This window comes from Pituophis catenifer, unplaced genomic scaffold, assembly GCF_029215685.1.
Source record: "Pituophis catenifer annectens isolate HBS135680 unplaced genomic scaffold, rPitCat1.0.hap2 SCAF_15, whole genome shotgun sequence".
NCBI classification, from domain to species: domain Eukaryota; kingdom Metazoa; phylum Chordata; class Lepidosauria; order Squamata; family Colubridae; genus Pituophis; species Pituophis catenifer.
Window position 1 is genome coordinate 14,245,749 of NW_027256895.1, and position 22,053 is coordinate 14,267,801.

The 22,053-nt window shown below is 46.3% G+C and overlaps 1 protein-coding gene across 1 annotated transcript; it reads left to right on the forward strand.

Moving 5' to 3' along the window:
- Positions 1–880: 880 nt before the first annotated feature.
- Positions 881–21,804, forward strand: CLDN15 (claudin 15). The gene is made up of 5 exons (XM_070954429.1): positions 881–1,097; positions 15,928–16,092; positions 18,195–18,276; positions 20,588–20,698; positions 21,681–21,804. Exons 1-5 carry the CDS (start codon positions 881–883, stop codon positions 21,802–21,804), a joined length of 699 nt encoding a protein of 232 aa, XP_070810530.1.
- Positions 21,805–22,053: the final 249 nt, after the last annotated feature.

Below are 22,053 nucleotides of genomic sequence, written 5' to 3' on the forward strand. Positions count from 1 at the left end.
TGATTTTTTTGATTTTTTTAAAAAAATCATTTTAATTTTTATCCACCCTGATTCTATTCTCTGACGCTCTGCGTCAAAGCGTGAACTTCACCTTCCCACGCCCCCACCCCCGTCCCAAAGTAGGATGGCCACCCGCAAAGCCAGGACGACAGCGCCCACCCACACCTCAAGCTGCTGGACCCACCTCGTCCCATCATCCACCCTCCCCACCCCACCCCACCCCACCCCACCCTCCTCTTCTCTTTCACTTGCAAGCTTTAACAGTAACAGAGTTGGAAGGGACTTTTGGAGGTCATCTAGTCCACCCTCCGCTGACACAGGAGACATGTCCCAGGGATTCGAACCACCCGAAATCTTTCCGGATCGACAAGCTCAGCGTCTTAGCCCCTGAGCCACCTTAGCCGGGCTCGCGGTAGCTAAGACGCTTGAGCTTGTCGATCGAAAAAGGTCGGTTGGTTCGAATCCCTAGCATAGATCTCCTGCGTGAGCCGGGGGGTTGGACTAGATGACTTCCAAAGTCCCTTCCAAATCCGTTACTGTAAGTCAGGCAATCGCTGTGGCAGCCGGGGAGAGAAGGGCGCTTTTTTGCAAAAAAAAAAAAAAAAAAAAGCCTTCAAAAAAAAAAAAGCCTTTCAAAAAAAAAAAGCCTTCAAAAAAAAAAAAAAAAGCAACCTGCCCATTCCCGCTTTAGAAGGTGGACTTCGGGCCGGGCCGGTGACGTCACCCCCCCTCTCGCCCTTACCTGCTCGTTCGAGTCCCGAGGAAGCCTCGGACGCGCCTCCCGCGGCGGCAGCAGCAGCAGCAGCAGCAGCAGCTCAGCGCTGGGCTTCGCGCTAATCGCTTGCAAAACTTTCGCCCTCCGCTCTCGCGGCCGCCAACGATGTCGCTCCTGTTGGAGACGGTGGGTTTCTTCCTGAGCGTCGTCGGCTGGGCCCTGCTGGCCGTCACCCTCTTCAACAGCTACTGGAGGGTCTCTAGCGTCTCGGGCAACGTCATCACCACCTCTACCATCTTCGAGAACCTGTGGCAGAGTTGCGCCACCGACTCCACCGGCGTCTACAACTGCTGGGAGTTCCAATCGCTGCTCGAACTGCCCGGTGAGTTGGTGGGGAGCGATCTCCCTGGATAGGGATCGAGGGGTGGAGGTGGAGGGATGAGCGTTGTAAATCCGTCGCTCCCCAAGGCCGTCGGGGTTGCAAAAGGGATCTGGGTGGATCGCTTGACCGGATCCTGATCGTTTTCCCCCCCTCCCCAGCCGTCGATTGGAGAGAGAAAGAGAGCAAAGGCGCACCGTTTTCTTGCGATTCCCGCGCTCGGAGGTCTATTGAGGGTGGGATGGGGGTTTGATCCAACTTGATCCCCCAGATCTCGAGCTGGCGGTTCGAATCCTTACTACAGGTCTCCTGCGTGAGCAAGGGGTTGGACTAGATGACCTCCAAAGTCCCTTCCAACTCTTGTTACTGTTACTTTCTGGCTTTGGGACTCCCCCCCTCCGCCTTGGTATCTGAAGTTCCCGGGACCGGCCCTTTCCAGGGACTCGGGACCACAATACCCATCATCGTTGTGTGTGTGTGACTGCGTGAGTTGGTCGGCCAGGCTTTGGGGAGTCTTTTTTGGGGGGGGCACTCCCTCCCTCTCGGTAGCTGGAGTTCCCGGGAGCGGCCCTTTCCAGAGACTCGGGACCACAATACCCATCATCCTTGTGTGTGTGTGTATGGCTGCGCGAGTTGGTCGTCCAGGCGCTCTGGAGCGAGCCGGCTTTGGGGAGTCTTTTTTGGGGGGGTCGGTGGGAGACTCCCCCCTTGGTATCTTGAGCTCCTGGAACCGACCCTTTCCAGAGACTAGGGACCACAATACCCATCATCAGTTGTGTGTGTGTGTGTGTGTGTGGCTGCGCGAGTTGGTCGTCCAGGCGCTCTGGAGCGACCCGGTTTTGGGGAGTCTTTTTTGGGGGGATCGGTGGGAAACTCCCCCCTCGGTAGCTGGAGTTCTCGGAACCTGCCCTTTCCAGAGACTCGAGACCACAGTACCCATCATCCTTGTGTGTGTGTGGCTGCGCGAGTTGGTCGTCTAGGCGCTTTGGAGCGAGCCGGCTTTTGGGAGTCTTTTTTTGATGAGTGGGAGAGCTCCCCGGACCGGCCCTTTCCAGAGACTCGGGACCACAATACCCATCATCGTTGTGTGTGTGTGGCTGCGTGAGTTGGTTGTCCAAGCTTTGGGGAGTCTTTTTTTGGGGGCGGGGATATTCCCCCTCCTCGGTAGCTGGAGTTCCCGGGAGCGGCCCTTTCCAGAGACTCGGGATCACAATACCCATCATCCTTGTGTGTGTGTGTATGGCTGCGCGAGTTGGTCGTCCAGGCGCTCTGGAGCGAGCCGGCTTTGGGGAGTCTTTTTGGGGGGGGTCGGTGGGAGACTCCCCCCTTGGTATCTTGAGCTCCTGGAACCGACCCTTTCCAGAGACTAGGGACCACAATACCCATCATCATTTGTGTGTGTGTGGCTGCGTGAGTTGGTCGTCCAAGCTTTGGGGAGTCTTTTTTTGGGGGTGGGGAGATTCCCCCTCCTCGGTAGCTGGAGTTCCCGGGAGCGGCCCTTTCCAGAGACTCGGGATCACAATACCCATCATCCTTGTGTGTGTGTGTATGGCTGCGCGAGTTGGTCGTCCAGGCGCTCTGGAGCGAGCCGGCTTTGGGGAGTCTTTTTTGGGGGGGGTCGGTGGGAGACTCCCCCCTTGGTATCTTGAGTTCCTGGAACCGACCCTTTCCAGAGACTCGGGACCACGGGGCTGTTATGGGTTGTGTGAGCCGGCTTCTCTTTTCCTTCGGAAGTTTTCACAGTAACAAGAGTTGAATGGGACCTTAGAGGTCATCTAATCCAACCCCCGGCTCACGCAGGAGACACGTACTAGGGATTCCAACCACCGAACCTTTCTGATCAACAAGCTCAGTGTCTAAATTGTGGGAGCTTCCATCCCTTGTGGAGGCTTTCAAGAAGAGATTGGGCTGGCCTTTTGTCAAAAATGGTGGTAGGTAGGTAGGGTCTCCTGCTTAGGCAAGGAGGAGGGGTTGGACTAGATGACCTTAAAGGTCCCTTCCGACTCTATTAATCTGTACCCCGTCTCTTCCTTCCCAGCTGTACCCCAGTCGCGCTGAATTGTGGGGGGAATTCTGGGAGTTGAAGTCTCCCACGCGTCTTAAAAAGTTTTCAAGTTTGAAAAAAAAAACCACTGGCTAAACATGCAGCTAACAACAGGTGGCTTCTATGCCATTATCAGAAACCTGTATTCCCTCTCCTGCAAAAGCTCTTGCAAAGCAATTGTAGAACAGTCGTTTACCGCTCAATTAACGCGATCGATTCAGAGCCTGCCTCCTTCTTTTAAGGTGCAAACCTGATCCTTCTCCTTGAATCTCTCTGTTAAGGTTTATTATTGCCCCTTGTCCTTTAGCCTGCCTATCTGTGCAACAGGCAGAAAGGCAGCAAAGGTTTTGCTAAGGGACCCAAAGGGAAATTCCCCTTCCATGCCAAATAGAGTAGAGTAGAGTAGAGTAGAGTAGAGTAGAGTAGAGTAGAGTAGAGTAGAATAGAATAGAATAGAATAGAATAGAATAGAATATTTATTATTTATTTATTGGTTCGATTTATATGCCGCCCTTCTCCGGAGACTCAGGGCGGCTTACAATGCGTTAAGCAATAGCCTTCATACTTTTGTATATACCTGCTTAGTAGGACTTTCGCCCCTGCCCCCAAGCAGTGTTCTTTTTTTATACAAAGTCAGCTTATTTCCCCCACAAACCGGGTCCTCATTTTACCTACCTCGAAAGGATAGAAGGCTGAGTCAACCTTGAGCCTGGTGAGATTTGAACTTGCAGTAATTGCAGGCAGCTGGTGCTACTTAACAGCACTTTAGTCTGCTGTGCCACCAAGGCTCTAGAATAGAATAGAATAGAATAGAATAGAATAGAATAGAATAGAATAGAATAGAATAGAATAGAATAGAATAGAATAGAATTTTTTATTGGCCAAGTGTGATTGGGCACACAAGGAATTTGTCTTGGTGCATATGCTGATCCATAATGCTGATCCATTGGTGCAGACATATCTTTGGTCATTTAGAGACAAAGACGTAGAGTAGAGTAGAGTAGAGTAGAGTAGAGTAGAGCAGAGCAGAGCAGAGCAGAGCAGAGCAGAGCAGAGCAGAGCAGAGCAGAGCAGAATAGAATAGAATAGAATAGAATAGAATAGAATAGAATAGAATAGAATAGAATTTTTTATTGGCCAAGTGTGATTGGGCACACAAGGAATTTGTCTTGGTGCATATGCTGATCCATAGTGCTGATCCATTGGTGCAGACATATCTTTGGTCATCTAGAGACAAAGACGTAGAGTAGAGTAGAGTAGAGTAGAGTAGAGTAGAGTAGAGTAGAGTAGAAGGCTATAGAATAGAATAGAATAGAATAGAATAGAATAGAATAGAATAGAATAGAATAGAATAGAATAGAATAGAATAGAATAGAATAGAATAGAATAGAATAGAATAGAACAGAACAGAACAGAACAGAACAGAACAGAATTTTTTATTGGCCAAGTGTGATTGGGCACACAAAGAATTTGTCTTGGTGCATATGCTGATCCATAATGCTGATCATTGGTGCAGACATATTTCTTTGGTCATCTAGAGACAAAGACATAGAATAGAGTAGAGTAGACTAGAACAGAACAGCACAGAACAGAACAGAACAACAGAAGAACAAGAGTTGGAAGGGACCTTGGAGGTCTTCTAGTCCAACCCCCTGCTTAGGCAGGAAACCCTACACCACTTCAGACAAATGGTTATCCAACATCTTCTTAAAAACTTCCAGTGTTGGAGCATTCACAACTTCTGGAGGCAAGTTGTTCCACTTATTAATTGTTCTACCTGTCAGGAAATTTCTCCTTAGTTCTAAGTTGCTTCTCTCCTTGATTAGTTTCCACCCATTGCTTCTTGTCCTGCCCTCAGGTGCTTTGGAGAACAGCTTGACTCCCTCTTCTTTGTGGCAGCCCCTGAGATATTGGAAGACTGCTCTCATGTCTCCCCTAGTCCTTCTTTTCATTAAACTAGACATACCCAGTTCCTGCAACCGTTCTTCATGTTGCAGCCTCCAATCCCTCTAATCATCTTCGTTGCTCTTCTCTGCACTCTTTCTAGAGTCTCATGACGCTTTATTTTATTTTATTTCTTTGGTCCAGAATTAATTTTCCGCTCCAAGCTCAACTTTTTAAAAAATCAGGCAAGATATTTCTTAAGGGCTTAAAATAGCATTTTCCCGCGGCTGCCAGCAATCTATACATCACTCCTGCTTTGTTTTCCCACGGAGCCAGCAGGGGGCAGCAACGAGCAATTATCATAAGATAAATAGGGGAAGGAAAAAAAACCCAGTTAAGATCAGAATAGCTGTAAACATATTTTTGGCTATAATAGTTGTTCTCGATGCCAGCCAAGGCTATATTTTAGGCTGATATCCTGGTAAGTTGTTTGCGGAACCAATCACCGAGGTTAAAAAAAAAAAAAAAAGGCTGCGGGTAAAATTGTGAAATTCTCACCCGCCGTTGCCAACTTTGCAACTTTGCATGGACGATTGGCCTTCTGGCTTTCGCACAAATGCGGGGGGGAAAAAAAATGCAGTCAGTTCAGTTTCGCCTAAGTGTGTTATTTGAACTTTAGCCAGTCTGGTTGGTAAACCATAGCTTGATGATTTAGCATCTCTTGTGAAGCCCGGCACACCACGGTCAAAGCCATTGGTGACGAAATACGGGTCGTCCTCGGCTTACGACCAAAATTTCTGTTGCTGAGCGAGACAGCGGTTAAAAGTGCGTTTTGTCTCATTTTTTACAACCTTGCTTGCCGCACCGTTGTCCAGTGAATCGCTGCGGGGGTTACCTTTAGTGACACGGTTGTTAAGTGAATCTGACTTTGCCGGTTAGAAGGGAATCACGTGATTTTGGGACACTGCAACCCCGTCGTAAAGATGAGTCCGTTGCCAAGAATCTGAATTTTGATCACATGACCATAGGGCCGCTCGAATGGTCATAAGTGTGAAAAACGGGCTTAAGTCACTTTTTTTCAGTGCTGTTGTCTCTTCGTTAAATGAATTGTTGTAACTCAAGGACTACCTGAATGGTGAAGTCACCCAGAGAATAGGTAGCTGTTTGTGGAATGTAAATGCAATCGGCACGATAACTTGTTATGCGTTTAGTGATCAAAACGAGCAGATAAAATGTTCCGAGGTCCTGAAAAGTGAATGATGTGAAAACCAGGGTTAACATCATGGGTGAAATCTAAAATTTGTTACCACCGGTTCTGTGGGCGTGGCTTAGTGAGGGGGGGTGTAATGTGACTGGGTGGGCGTGGCCAACTTTTTTTTTTTAAACTTTTAAAAGCATTTTTTCTACAACCTTAAGAGGTTGCAGAAAAAAAATGCTTTTAGAAGCTTCTGACGATCAGGCAAGTCAGCTGGGATCGCCAGAGACTTTTAAAGGCAGAGGCTTTTCAAAGCATTTTTTTCTGCAACCTCTTCAGTCAAAGAGGTTGTAGGAAAAAAAATGCTTTGAAAAGCCTCTGGCGATCCCAGCTGATTTGCCTGATCATCAGAAGCTTTTAAAAGCATTTTTTTCTGCAATATCCTTCCCCCAGGAGTGGGGAGAGAATGGGGATTTTGTAATATCCTTCCCCTGCCACGCCCACCAAGCCACGCCCACCAAGCCATGCCCACAGAACCGGTAGTAAAAAAAATTGGGATTTCACCACTGGTTCAAACTGATATAAGCAATCCTCAACAACCATTCATTTAGTGTGACTCAAAAAAGTTGACGATCGTTTTTCACACTTAAGTCCCTTTGCAGCATCCCCTCATGGTCACATGATCAAAATTTCGACATTTGGAAACTGGCACGTATTTATGACGGTTGCAGCGATCCCCTTCTGCGACCTTCTGACAAGCAAAGTCAACGGGGAAGCCAGATTCATTCAACAGCCTTCTTACTAACATAACAAATGCAGCAATTCACTTACCGTAATTTTCGGACTATAAGACGCACTTCCCCCCACCAAAAAAAAAACTGGGTGGAAATGTCGGTGTGTCTTATAGACGGAATACAGCCCTGTTTTTGGCTTCCCGAAACTCCCCTCCCGCGTGTCACGTTTTGGTCAAAGATGGGCCCATTTTTAACAAAAACGGGACGCGCAGAGGGTTTGGGTGGCCTGCAGAGTGCTCCTGGGGGCCGGGGAGGGAAAAAATAGGACGTGTGGGGAGTTTGGGAGACCAAAAACGGGCCCGTTTTTCAGTAAAATGGGACGTGCAGAGGGTTTGGGTGGCCTGCAGAGTGCTCCTGGGGGCTGAGGAGGGCAAAAATGGGGAGTTTCAGAGGCCAAAAACGGCCCCGTTTTTCCACAAAAACGGGATGTGCAGAGGGTTTGGGTGGCTTGCAGAGTGCTCCTGGGGGCTGAGGAAGGCAAAAATGGGACGCGTGGGGAGTTTCGGAGGCCAAAAATGGGACCGTTTTTCACTAAAATGGGACGTGCAGAGGGTTTGGGTGGCCTGCAGAGTGCTCCTGGGGGCTGAGGAGGGCAAAAACGACGCGCAGAGGCCAAAAACTATTTTTTTTCTTGTTTTCCTTTCGAAATCTAGGCGCGTCCTATACTCCAGTGCGTCTTATAGTCCGAAAAATACGGTAACCACTGAGGTAAACAAGGTCATAAAATGGGGCTAAACTCACTCAGCAACTGTCTCGCTTAGCAATGGAAATGTTAGAATCAATTGTGGTCGTAAATCGAGGACCACCTCTGAGGTAGCACTCCATCCTCTGACGTTTTGTTGCAAATCTTAGGGTTTCTTCCTTGCTCCTTTTCAAGATCTCTTTCAAAGTCCCAATGGTTTTTTTTTTCTTTTCAGGAGGCAACTGGACTTTTCTGGGTTTTTTTCTTTGAGGACGTTTTGCTTCTCATCCAAGAAGCTTCTTCAGCTCTGACTAGATGGTTAGGAAATGGAAGGATTTATACTCTTTGCAGACGGCTGGTCATTTGCATTCTTTTTAGAGAGTCGTTGAGGCCCCTTGGAGGTTTGTCTGTGTCCTCAGGGTCACCTGAGTAGTGCAAATCTTCCTGTAGGCTGCAATTTTTCTCTGGAAATCTGGTCGTACTCCCACACCCAGAGGTGGGCTGTTGGGGGTTCGCAGGGGTTCGGGAGAGCCTCTAGCTAAGATTCTATGCAGTTTGGAGAACCCCCAAACCCCACTCCCGGCTGGCCCAGCCCACCCCTCCCAGGAGTCCCCACGTGGCCTGTTTTGGATGCAGGTAAATGCAGGGCACTCACAGAGACTTGGGGAGGGCGAAAAACAGGCCTACCAGAAGTTCAGATAGGCCAGAAATGGGCCTGTTTCCGGCCTCCAGAGCCTGGGGAGGCTGTTTTTGCCCTCCCGGAGGCTTGAGAAAAGCCTCCAGAGCCCCGGGAGGGCAAAAATTCCCCTTCCCCGCCGTGGTACAGGAGACCGACTAGGCCATGCCCACCATGGCCACGCCCACCCAGCAACCGGACAGAGAACCCCTTGCTAACATTTTTGAAGCCCACCCCTGCCCACCCCATTCGAACCGCCATGTAATCTCTTTCAAAGCGTTGCTCCGTTGCTTGGATGAAAATGCCACCGCCTCCCCCCGTTCGCCAGTCTCTGTCCGAGACCAATTTGCGACAAGGAAGGGAAGACATTGGACGGGGCGAGGCGGAGAGGATTCCGCCTAGGACAGAAGATGGAACAACTTGGCCTGAGACCATCCCCTGTTCAAAGTGCAGCTGGGATGGAACGCAAGGAAATAGCCCCGTTTCTCCTTGCTTCCTGGTTAATATTTGTTGCTACGCCTCTGCCAAAACAATAAAGCCTTTTGTTGGGATTTTCTCCTGCCACAAAGAGGCAGGATCCAAGTTGAAATGACGAGGTGATCTCCGAGGACAAAAGATCAAGAGGTTTTCCCTTCCCCGGTGTCCGTCACCTTCCAAGGGCAAAGAGATGCCTTCACTCCTTGGGATACGTGTCAGGGGGAGTCTTTATAACCAGACAAACCTTGAATGCTGGCTTCATCACCTGGAAAGACGAAGAAGAATCCTTCTTCCCACCTGAAGAGCTGGGAGTGAGGAGAGGACTGCCGTGTCAAGTTTAGTGGTCTAGTGGTTAAGGCGCTAGGTTAGAAGGTAGGAGACTGTGATTTCAAGTGCTTCGTTGGTCATAAAAGCCAAATTTGGGAGACTGGGAGTTCTAGTCCCCTCTTAGTCAGCTGGGTGACTTTGGGCCAAACACCAGGAGACAGGGAGTTCTGGTCCCCTCTTAGTCATCTGGGGGGACTTTGGGCCGATCACTAGGAGACTGGGAGTTCTGGTCCCCTCTCAGTGAGCTGGGTGACTTTGGACCAATCACCAGAAGACTGGAAGTTCTAGTTCCCTCTCAGTCAGCTGGGTGACTTTGGGCCGATTACCAGGAGACTGGGAGTTCTAGTCCCCTCTTAGTCATCTGGGGGGACTTTGGGCCGATCACTAGGAAACTGGAAGTTCTAGTCCCCTCTCAGTCAGCTGGGTGACTTTGGACCAATCACAGGAGGCTGGGAGTTCTAGTCCCCTCTTAGTCATCTGGGGTGACTTTGGGCCGATTACCAGGAGACTGGAAATTCTAGTCTCTTCCTAGTCAGCTGGGTGACTTTGAGCCAATCATCAGGAGACTGTGAGTTCTAGTCCCACCCTAACTATGAAAGTCAGCTGGATGAATTTGGGCCAGTCCTTCCCTCTCAGCCCAACTCACCTCACAAGGTGGTTGTTGTGGGGAAAAGAGGAGGAGTCTTTGGTCTTTACTCTGGCTTGAGCGATTTGTAAAGTAATAAAAGTGCGATAAAAGAAATAAACAAACAATAAACATTTTTCTTCTCCTTCCGAGTGACTGTGGCAGCTTATACCTGCATTTCTCTATACCCGTTTTCCCCAACTTAGTGTCCTGCCAATATGCTCTGGACTGCAAACCTCATTATCCCCAGCCAGCGGTGGCTTCCACATAGTCTTACCACCGGTTCACTGTGTGCACGGACCCTTGCTTCGCTCGCGCACCCCTTCCACACATGTGCCCGGCCTTCCGCACTCTCTCTGTGCGCATGTGCGCCTTCAACGCATGTGCCCAGCCATCTGCACATGTGCTTTGTTCACGCATGCACCTTCCATGCACGTGCCCGGCCTCGAAAACGTGGTTAAGTACGACAGCATTACGTCTGGGCGGGTCGCCGCTACTGGTTTGCCGAAACCGATCCGAACCGGCTGAATCTCACCTCTGTCCCCATGGGAATTTGGATAGGCGTGGCCTCCATGTTGGGAGCATTTCAGGTGGTGGCTAGCCGGTTGCATGCTTGTTTGTTTTTTTAAGGAACTTAACATTCGGGGTCAATTGCATAAGCTAGCCATTTGTCCAGGGATTGCTCTGGGGTCAATCTAAGCTGTTGCTTAGAAGGATCTTATTTTGTTTCTGGGTGAAAGAAGAAGGAATGTCAATGCAGTTTGAGACCATTGACAGAAGAAAACAAACAGGGCCTTTTTTTCGGAGGGCGGAGTTTATTTGCTCAGGCAGATAAGTCAAGGATGTTATCAACATTGACCGAAAGGTACCTCTTTATAAAAATAAACATTTGGGTTGAGCACATGGGCGATGAATTGTTTTGGCAAGGACCAATGTTTTTCCGCCATTTTGCGGTCAGCTTCAATCTGCCATCAAGTTTACTGGGCCTGCTTTGTTGTCGCTCGATATAAATCCATCCAGTCATCCTGAAATGTAAATGTTTGTCTCAGCAGTTAGTTGAGTCAACCGTGGTTGAATTTAGCCAACTGAGGCTAACTCAATTTTTCTGTTGGGAAAACCTGCTTGAAAAACAGGCCTTGATTTACCACCGTTTGTTTTGCAAGTGGTTCGGAGTTCCGTAAATACGAGCCAGTCGTTTGCTTCAGCTGCCCAAAAAAGCCAACACAGTCCTGGGCTGCATTTTTTTTTTTTTAATTTGATTTATATGCCGCCCTTCTCCAGAGACTCAGGGCGGCTTACAGTGCGTTAAGCAATAGCCTTCATACTTTTGTATATTTTATACAAAGTCAGCTTATTGCCCCCACAAACTGGGTCCTCAATTTACCTACCTTAGAAAGGATGGAAGGGCTGAGTCAACCTTGAGCCTGGCGAGATTCGAACTTACTTTAATTGCAGACAGCTGGTGTTAAATTACAGTGCTTAGTCTGCAGAGCTATCCAGGCATTAACAGAGGGACAGAATCAAGATCGCGTATAATATTAATACCACTTTGTAAGGCCTTGGTGAGGCCACGCTTGGAATACTGCATCCAGTTTTGGTCGCCACGATGTAAAAAAGATGTGGAGACTCTAGAAAGAGTGCAGAGAAGAGCAACAAAGATGATTAGGGGATTAGAGGTTAAAACATATGAAAAATGTTTGCTGGAATTGGTTTTGTCTAGTCCAGTGATGGCTAACCCTTTTCTTATCGTGTGCTGAAAGAGTGCGCATGTGTTGGCACCCATAATGCAATGCGCCCCCCCCCCCCGCACCAGTGGTGGGATTCAAAAATTTCTACTACCGGTTCTGTGGGCAGGGCTTGGTGGGCGTGGCATGGTTTGGTGAGCGTGGCAGGGGAAGGATACTGTAAAAACTCCATTCCCACCCCACTCCAGGGGAAGGTTATTGCAAAATCCCCATTTCCTCCCGATCAGCTGGGACGCAGGAGGCAGAGAAAAGATGGGGGAACTACTCAAAATTTTCGCTACCGGTTCTCCAGAACTGGACAGAACCTGCTGAATAGCACCTCTGACCTGTGCATGCGTGCACACACACACCCATTCTCCTCCCGCCCCCGCGTATGTGTGCGTGACTCCCCCCTGCCTCCTTGTTTTTGGCCTAGAAGGCCTCCCTGTAGCCTCCTGGGCCCAAAAATGGGCCATGGGGGGGGGGCTTGCCACACCCCCCACGCTCCCTGCCCCCGTTTATGCGTGTGACCCCCTGCGCATGGGCCCGCATCTCCCGCATGCTCCCCCCCCCCGCAAACCCCAAAAATCAGCTGGCCAGCAGGAGGCACACGCACGCATACATGGTGGAGCTGAGCTGAGTGACGGTTTGCATGCCCGCAGAGAGCTGTGGCACACCTGCCATAGGTTCGCCATCACGGATCTAGTCTAACAAAAAGAAGGACTCCCGCATGGTCACTCATGCCCTTGTCACCTCCCGCCTGGACTATTGTAACGCTCTCTACATGGGGCTCCCCTTGAGGAGCACCCGGAGGCTCCAACTGGTGCAGAGTGCGGCCGCGCAGGTGGTAATGGGAGCGACATGGCGTTCCCATATAACACCCCTCCTGCGCGAGCTGCACTGGCTCCCGGTGGTCTTCCGGGTGCGCTTCAAGGTTTTGGTTACCACCTTTAAAGCGCTCCATGGCTCAGGACCTGGGTACTTGCGGGACCGCCTACTACCACCAATAGCCTCCCACCGGCCGGTACGCTCTCATAGAGAGGGGCTCCTCCGGGTGCCGTCGGCCAAACAATGTTGACTGGCGGCCCCCAGGGGGAGAGCCTTCTCTGTGGGGGCACCTACTATCTGGAACGAGCTCCCCCCGGAGATACGGAGGATCCCGGATCTGCGCACCTTTCGCCGCGCTCTAAAGACCTTTTTATTTCACCAGGCAGGCCTGGCCTAACTTTCTCCCTCTTTTAAAACAATTTTTAATATTTTTTAGTATTTTTAATATTCAAAGTTTAAATTTGTTTTAAATTGATTGGAGTTTTAATCTGTCTGGGCCAAACTATTTAATTTGATTTTATTTCTGCTTTTTAAATTTTGTATGTATGTATTTTATTGTTGGCTGTTCACTGCCCTCAGTCCTTCGGGAGTAGGGCGGTATATAAATCAAATAAAAGTAAAGTAAAGTAAAGAGTCAAGCTGTTCTCCAAAGCACTTGAAGGCAGGACAAAAAGCAATGGACGGAAATTAATCAAACAATTTAGAACTAAGGAGAAATTTCCTGACAGTGAGAACAATTAACCAGTGGAACAACTTGCCTCCAGAAGTTGTAAATGCTTCAACAGTGAAAGTTTTTAAGAACCATTTGTCTGATTTGGTACAGGGTTTTCCTGCCTGAGCAGAGGATTGGACTAGATCCTTCCAAATCTGTTATTCTGTTTCAATGGCACTGAATAAAGTGACTTATAACTGATCCTCGCACTTATGACTGTCGCGACATGATCAGAGTTTGGGCACTTGGCCACTGGCATTGATTTATGATATTTGCATAAATCCTGAGATCATGTGATTCCCCCTTTGCTATCTTCTCAGTTGGCTTCCAACAAGCCAAGTCAACGGGGAAAGCTGGATTTGCTGAACAAACACATGAATTCCTTAACAACCATGATATAAAGGTTGTAAAATCAGGTGCGGCTCACTTAATAACCACCTTGCTCGGCAATGGAGATTCTGGCTCCAACTGTGGTCATTAATTTGGGGATTACCTCCGTTACCCAAAATTATTTCAAAGACGTCCTCTTGCTTGAAAATGCAATTATCGTTCAATTATACCGTATTCTATAGTAATATTATGAGGTCAGCTCACAATACCAATTAAATTCTAGGCAGATTTTCTAATCTGCAGCTACAAATCCTGTTTATATAATGATTAGAGCAGGTATATTGTTCCTAAAACTAGGATGGTGGCTACAATATATAAAATATATATTATATATTTATATTATCTATCTATCTATCTATCTATCTATCTATCTATTTATCTTCTATCTATCATCTAACATCTATCTATTTATCTATCTACCTTCTATCATTTATCTATCTTTTATCATCTATCTATCTATTTATCTATCTTCTATCTATCTATCTATCTATCTATCTATCTATCTATCTATCTATCTTCTATCTATCATCTATCTATTTATCTATCTATCTATCTTCTATCTATCTATCATTTATCTTCTATCTATCATCTATCTATTTATCTATCTATCTTCTATCTACCTTCTATCAATTATTTATCTATCTTCTATCTATCATCTATCTATCTATCTATCTATCTATCTATCTATCTATCTTCTACCTATCATCTATCTATCTTCTATCTATCTATCTTCTATCTATCATCTATCTATTTATCTATCTATCTTCTATCTATCTATCATTTATCTTCTATCTATCATCTATTTATCTATCTATCTTCTATCTACCTTCTATCAATTATTTATCTATCTTCTATCTATCATCTATCTATCTATCTATCTATCTATCTATCTATCTATCTTCTATCTATCATCTATCTATTTATCTATCTATCTATCTTCTATCTATCTATCATTTATCTTCTATCTATCATCTATCTATTTATCTATCTATCTTCTATCTACCTTCTATCAATTATTTATCTATCTTCTATCTATCATCTATCTATCTTCTACCTATCATCTATCTATCTTCTATCTATCTATCTATCTATCTATCTATCTATCTATCTATCTATCTTCTATCTATCATCTATCTATTTATCTATCTATCTATCTTCTATCTATCTATCATTTATCTTCTATCTATCATCTATCTATTTATCTATCTATCTTCTATCTACCTTCTATCAATTATTTATCTATCTTCTATCTATCATCTATCTATCTATCTATCTATCTATCTATCTATCTATCTATCTATCTATCTTCTACCTATCATCTATCTATCTTCTATCTATCTATCTTCTATCTATCATCTATCTATTTATCTATCTATCTTCTATCTATCTATCATTTATCTTCTATCTATCATCTATCTATTTATCTATCTATCTTCTATCTACCTTCTATCAATTATTTATCTATCTTCTATCTATCATCTATCTATCTATCTATCTATCTATCTATCTATCTATCTATCTTCTACCTATCATCTATCTATCTTCTATCTATCTATCTATCTATCTATCTATCTATCTATCTATCTATCTTCTATCTATCATCTATCTATTTATCTATCTATCTTCTATCTATCTATCATTTATCTTCTATCTATCATCTATCTATTTATCTATCTATCTTCTATCTACCTTCTATCAATTATTTATCTATCATCTATCTATCTATCTATCTATCTATCTATCTATCTATCTATCTATCTATCTTCTACCTATCATCTATCTATCTTCTATCTATCTATCTTCTATCTATCATCTACCTACCTATCTATCTTCTATCTATCATCTATCTATCCATTTATCTATCTAACTATTTATCTATCTTCTATGTATCACCTATCTATCTGTTTTCTATCTATCTATCTATCTATCTATCTATCTATCTATCTATCTATCATCTATCTGCCATCATCCTAGTTTTAGGGACAATATACCTGCTCTAATCATTATATAAAAAGGATTTGTAGCTGCAGATTAAAAAATCTGCCTAGTACAGGGGGGTCAAATTCAAGGCCTGGGGGCTGCATCCGGCTGATGGGGTACTTAGATCTGGCCCGCAGGGCCACCCTGGAAACAGCGAAGGACCAGTCTGGGCTGTTTCTGTCAGTGAAAACGGGCTTCCGAGCTCCATTTTCGGGTGCCACGGCCTCCTGCAACCCTCTGCCAGTGAAAACGTTCAGCTACCACAGGCGCCCCCGACATGAGTGACGTCAAGCTGGCCACACCCATCCTGGCCACACCCCCTCCCCCCCCCAGCCCACCGAGGTCAAACACAACCCTGATGCGGCCCTCAATGAAGTCGAGTTTGACACCCCTGGCCTAGAAAATCTCTATCTCTCTAAAATAAAAACGTTACTTTTTAAAAGCCAGTGGAAACAGCTGCACTCACTATTCTCCTTTTTCTTGTCTCCCCTGTAGCATATCTGCAAGCTTCGCGGGCCCTCATGATCACTGCGCTGGTCCTGGGTTTCTTAGCGATTATGAGCAGCATGCTGGGCTTACAGTGCACCAAAGTGGCCGAAAACAACCCCAATGCGAAAGCCAAGTTGGCGGTCATGGGAGGCAGTTTGTTCATCCTGGCTGGTAAGCTTTCTTCTGTACAGATAGTCCTCGACTGACGAGCACAACGCCATCCCCAAATTTCTCCTCGCTAAGGGAAACATTGGTTAAGTGCGCTTTGGCCCCATTGTACGACTTTTCCTGACCCCGTTGTAAAGTGAATCATTGCATATGTTAAGTTGGCGACATGGTGATTAGGTGAATCTGGATTCTCCCTTGACTTTGCTTGTCCAAAGGTCGCTAAAGGGGATCACGTGATACCCAGGGGTGAAATGCTACCGGTTTGCTCCAGTTTGGGCAAACTGGTAGCGGCGGTGGTGTGTGGTTCGGCGAACTGGTAGCGGCGACAGCATGAGGCTCTGCCTACCTGCCCGGATGTCTTTACCAGGAAGTAACCTGTTTTTTACCCTCTGTGCATACACAAAAGCCTTTGCGCATGCTCAGAGGTCCAAAATCGGACATGAAGATGGCGCACGTGCGGTTCCAAACCGGTAGGGAAGGTAAGTAGATTTCACCCCTGATGTCACCCGCCTCCCCCGGGACACTGCAACCGTCATAAATATGAACCAGTTGCCAAGGGTCTGAATTTTGATCACGTGACCATGGGGGAGGATGCAACAGTCCTCAAAAATGGTAATTAAATCTCTTTTTTTCAGTGCCGTTGTAACTTTTTTTTTAATGTTTTTTATTTCTCTCCCCCCCCATAAATGTATCTTAAATGTACAGTTTCTTATCTAACATACATATTTTCTTTTAGCTTTTATACGTTGTTCATCCTAAACAATTTAAGTATATTCGGGGTTACTCTTCTACCATTTCATCTCCCTTGTTTTACAACAATCTTTCTTCTCCCTCTCCTCTCTTTCCTTTCCCTCTCTTCTTCCATCTACTCTTCTACTCTTCTACTTTCTTCTTTCCTCCTCTCCTTCTTGTTTCCCCTCTCTTTCTTCCTCTCCTTTTCCCTTTCTTCTTTCCCTCTCTCTCCTTCCTCTCTTCTCTCCTCTATCCCTCTCCATTCTCTCTCTATTGTTGTATTCATTTTCAAATTAGTGTTTTCCAAAGTGGCATTGTAACTTTGAACTACATGTATAAGGATACTCTACTAATACTTTCACTTAAAAAAATTTTTTTTCCCGTTTTTGGCCGCGATGGCCTCCTGCAACCCTCTGCCAGTGAAAATGGAGCCCAGATGGGCCGTCGCGGCTGAAAACAGAGCCTTGATAAGTGACGTTGAGCTGGCCACGCCCCCTGGCCACCCCCCCCCCCCCCGGCCTAGGTCAAACACAACCCTGATGCAGGCCTCAATAACCGCATTTTTCAGGGTGTAAGACGCACCTTAGTTTTTGGCCTCTGCCTACCAGGTATCTGGCTAGCATCCATAGCCTGGTCAGCTTCAGCACATTAGTTTGCTGGTTGTGAGCGTGTGCGCATTGGGGCTGATAAGCAGCTTCAGCACAGCTGAACGTTGGAGGGAGCTTCAGTGAGTAAAGCAGGCGAAGCGCAGAAGTGGTAATACAAGGCAGCAGCTGTTCCAGGTTGCCATTTTGGGCTCTGCGCCTCACGTTTTCAGCCTCCAAACGCTCCGTTTGAGAGCCGTTCAAGGCTTCAGAGATTGCCAAAGCACATCGCCGCTAATCGCCGCCCGAAAACGCAACACACAGAGGCCAAAAACGGGGCCTGCGGAGACCTAAAATGTGATGTGCAGAGGCCAACAACGCAGAGGCAGCGATGTGCTTTGGCGATCCCCGTAGCCTTGAACGGCTCTCAAACGGAACATTTGGAAGCTGAAAACGCGAGGCGCGGAGCACAAAAATGTAAGCCATTGTCTGTGGCAATCTCTGTAGCCAGGAAGAGGACACGCAGAGGCCGAAGGGTGGGGGCCAGCGGGTGGTCGGGACTACATTCAGAGTATAAGATGCACCCAAATTTTCAACCTCTTTTAGGGGGGGAAAGTGTGTCTTATACGCCAAAAAATATGGTAAATTGAGTTTACGCCCCTGCTGTAGATGATCCTTTGGCCCTCCAGCTATCGGGTTTCCCAAAAAGCAAATCCTGACAATCCACTCAATGGTTCACCCCAAAGCTATTTCTCACCCCAAATATCTTTTTTCAACCTCCCTATTCAGGTCTCTGCGGGATGGTGACCGTTTCATGGTACGCCTTCAATATCACCCGGGATTTTTTTAACCCGCTGTTTGTTGGGACAAAGTAAGTATCCAACAGGTAGATCCATATTCTTTTTTTTTTTTTTCTCGGCGTATCCTGGGTCTAAGGCTGAAAAAAGAAAATGGCAGGATGGACCATTTATTGATTTATATATTATTTGTATGCCGCCGTTGAGCAGCCTGGTGGTCTAGTGGTAAAAATGCTCACCTTCCATTCAGAAGGTTGAAAGTTAGCTGAAGGTTAGTTGAAGGTTGACTAGGTAGTGGCAGATGTTTCTCTCCTAGGGCCCAAAGAAAAAATATCTACTGTGATCTCCATGTAGCCATCAGGGAGGGGATCTGTCCAGTAAACGCTCAGCTCTAACCATTCACCACAACTCTAGCCTGAATTAAGGAATTACAGGGTTGTAAAAAGGGAGTTTTATTTATATCCCCACCTTTATTATTTTTTCAAATAACGCAAGGTGGAAAACATTTAGAGCCTTGGTGGCGCAGCAGACTAAAGTGCTGTTAAGTAACACCAGCTGCCTGCAATTACTGCAAGTTCAATTCTCACCAGGCTCAAGGTTGACTCAGCCTTCCATCCTTCTGAGGTAGGTAAAATGAAGACCCGGATTGTGGGGGCAATAAGCTGATTTTGGATAAAAAAGAATACCGCTTGGGGGCCCCCGAAAGCCCTACTAAGCAGGTATATACAAAAAGTATGAAGGCTATTGCTTAACGCATTGTAAGCCGCCCTGAGTCTCCAGAGAAGGGCGGCATATAAATTGAACCAATAAAATAAATAAATACAATAAATAAATATCCAACACACCTTCCTTCTCCTATTTCCTCCACAATGCCAACCCGGTGAGGTGAGCTGGGAGAAAGAGGGACTGGCCCAAGGTCACCCAACTGGCTTTCCTGCCTAAGGTGAGAATGGAGTGGAGTGGAATTGAATAGAGTAGAACAGAACAGAACAGAACAGAACAGAATAGAACAGAACAGAACAGAATAGAATAGAAAATATGGAATGGAATGGAATAGAATAGAGTGTAGTAGAATGGAATGGAATGGAATGGAATAGAATAGAATAAAGTAGAGTAGAGTAGAGTAGAGTAGAGTAGAGTAGAGTAGAGTGAGTATTTTACTCTAGTAGAATAGAGTAGAATAGAATAGAACAGAATACAGAAGAGAGTAGAGTAGAAGAGAAGAGAAGAGAGAATAGAAGAGAGTAGACTAGAATAGAGAACAGAGTAGAGTATGGTAGAATAGAGTAGAATAGAATAGAGTAGAACATAACATAACATAACAGAACAGAACAGAACAGAACAGAACAGAACAGAACAGAACAACAGAACAACAGAATAGAATTCTTTATTGGCCAAGTGTGATTGGACACACAAGGAATTTCTCTCCGGTGCATAACCTCTCAGTGTAAATACAAACAACAAAGTGATACGTCATAGATCATAAATCATAAGATACAATCATCAATCATAAGAGACAAATGGCAATTGAGAAATCATAATATACCAACAGGAAAAGGTAGTAGGAAATATGGGACGATGAGAAAGATAAGAAGAATGACAAGGATAATAGCAATACAGCCCTACTACATGGGTAAACATCTTTAGGACTAAGACAATGCTGTAGGACTTACCGTGTTTCCCCAAAAATAAGACCCTGTCTTATATTTTTTTTGAACCCTGAAATAGGCGCTTGGCCTTATTGCCATGCACTCAAAAGCCCGATTGGGCTTATTATCAGGGAATGTCTTATTTTGGGGGAAACAGGGTAGGTGTTCAGCAGTGATGACATGGGAGAAATTATGTCTAAGTTGTTTTGGCATGCAATGTCCTATAGTCGGCATCTTAATCTTAATGAGCCCAATATGAAAGATTTTTAACAATTTCTTGCTCCTATTGCAGAAGGTTGAAACAGATTGTTCAGATTCTTTTTTTTTTCCTGATGAGATGGAATAATTAAACAATTAATTAATGTTGCCTTTGGATCTCAAGTTAAGTTCCTACTTAAAGATGTTGCTTGCTCGGGGACTTCTGAGCCAATCCTTCTGACTCACCCTTCCGGATAGAGAGGGGTTAAAACCAGAGGTGGGATTGAGCCGGTTCTGTCCGGTTCAAGCGAACCGGTAGTAGCAACTGTGAGAGACTACATCCACCCGCTCGGATGTAATCCGCGAGCACTGTGCATGCGCGGAATGGCGCGCTCACATTTGCAAACCGGTAGGGAAGGTAAGTGAATCCCACCTCTGGTTAAAACCCCTCCCATAGATCCAGAAAAGTGAACTGTCAATGCATCAATCAATCAACCAACCAGCCCACCAATCAATTACACCCCTTTTGTTTATTCAGATACGAAATTGGACCTGCCTTATATCTAGGCTGGAGTGCTTCCTTGCTGGTGATCATCGGAGGCTGCTTCCTATTCAGTTCCTGTCGGAACAACCCATCCCAGGACAACAGGTGAGAGAGAGAGAGAGAGAGCAGGGCCGCCGTGCCAAATACAGGTAGTCCTCGATTTATGCCCACAGTCGAGCCCGACATTTCTGTGGTTGAGTGGATTTTGCCCCAACTTACCACCTGTCTTGTCACAGTTGTTAAGTGAATCACTGGAGTTGTTAAGTTAGTAACGCGGCTGCTAAGTGAATCTGGCTTCCCTAGTGACTTTTTGTTCTGACCCAGCTCCCCAAACACTCCTTTATTAGGGGTGCCTGCAGCCCAGGCAAAAAGTTTCGCTCTCACCGCAGGCTAACAAGTCCATCCGTCCGGGAGATGAATAATTGTCTGCCCAGAGCTAGGGTGGGGCTTCGCTAGCAGCAGTGACTCTTCCGTCCCAAGGATTGGCCCATAGATTTCCACTGCTCTCCTCTCCTCTGCCTTCTGCACATCCGTGCGTCAGGCACTAGACCCAGCTGTTCCTCCTCTTCCTCATCAGCCACCTCCAGACCTGGGGGCTGTTGACTCTCCATCTGAGGGCTGACAGATGGCCCAGGCTCCACCTCTATCTCTCTCTCTCTCTGCCAGCTCCATTCCCTCTTCCCACTCTGAGCTCTCAGGCTTCCTTGACGCTGACCCTGACTCCCACGCCTCCTCCTCCTCCAATTCGGCTGCTGGAGGGCCCGGTGGCCGACAAACCACAATCCTTTTCCTTGTTAGAAGGTCGCAAAAAAAAGGGATCATGTGACACACACACACACACCCGGGACACTGCGACGATCATAAATATGAGTCAGTTGCCAAACTGACTGAATTTTGATCACACGAACATGGGGATGCCGCAACAACCATCAGTGTGAAAAACGGGTCGCAGCTTAAGTCCCTTTTTTTCAGCGCGGTTGTAATTTTGAACGGTCACTAAACGAAGATGTTGTAAGTCAAGGACTACCTGTACTTTTCTGAAATCTTATTGAATCCAAAGACTGACATCTCCCTCTTCTGCTCCTAGCTACACGTATCCCTACAAAGCCCCCAAAGTTGGCATGGCAGCTCACAACCCCTCAGTCTCTCATCCGCGCAGAGAGTCCAACACCAGCAGTAACGGCCAGTATGGTAAGAATGCCTATGTCTAACCTGGGAAATGGTGGATCAGGACATCCCATCGTTTTCGATGCTTCCCTGGGAACGCAGAAGGCCAAAGACTCTTCCAAAATTGACCCGTACCAAGGGAGAACTATTTTTTATCCTTCGGTTTCGGACTTTCTTACGTCGTGAGGATGCTCTGAACCTAAAGATGGACTGAAGGCATGTTTCTGGATCTGATCCTGGCCAATGCCACATTGGGCAAATTTATTTATTGCCAAGAAGTGTATAATGGACTT

Excerpts from the sequence above, each read along its gene's own strand:
- CLDN15 (XM_070954429.1), top strand. The coding sequence starts at position 881 with ATGTCGCTCCTGTTGGAGACGGTGGGTTTCTTCCTGAGCGTCGTCGGC. Across the intron at positions 1,098-15,927 it reads ATCGCTGCTCGAACTGCCCG|CATATCTGCAAGCTTCGCGG; the intron begins GTGAGTTGGTGG and ends TCTCCCCTGTAG. Across the intron at positions 16,093-18,194 it reads CAGTTTGTTCATCCTGGCTG|GTCTCTGCGGGATGGTGACC; the intron begins GTAAGCTTTCTT and ends CTCCCTATTCAG.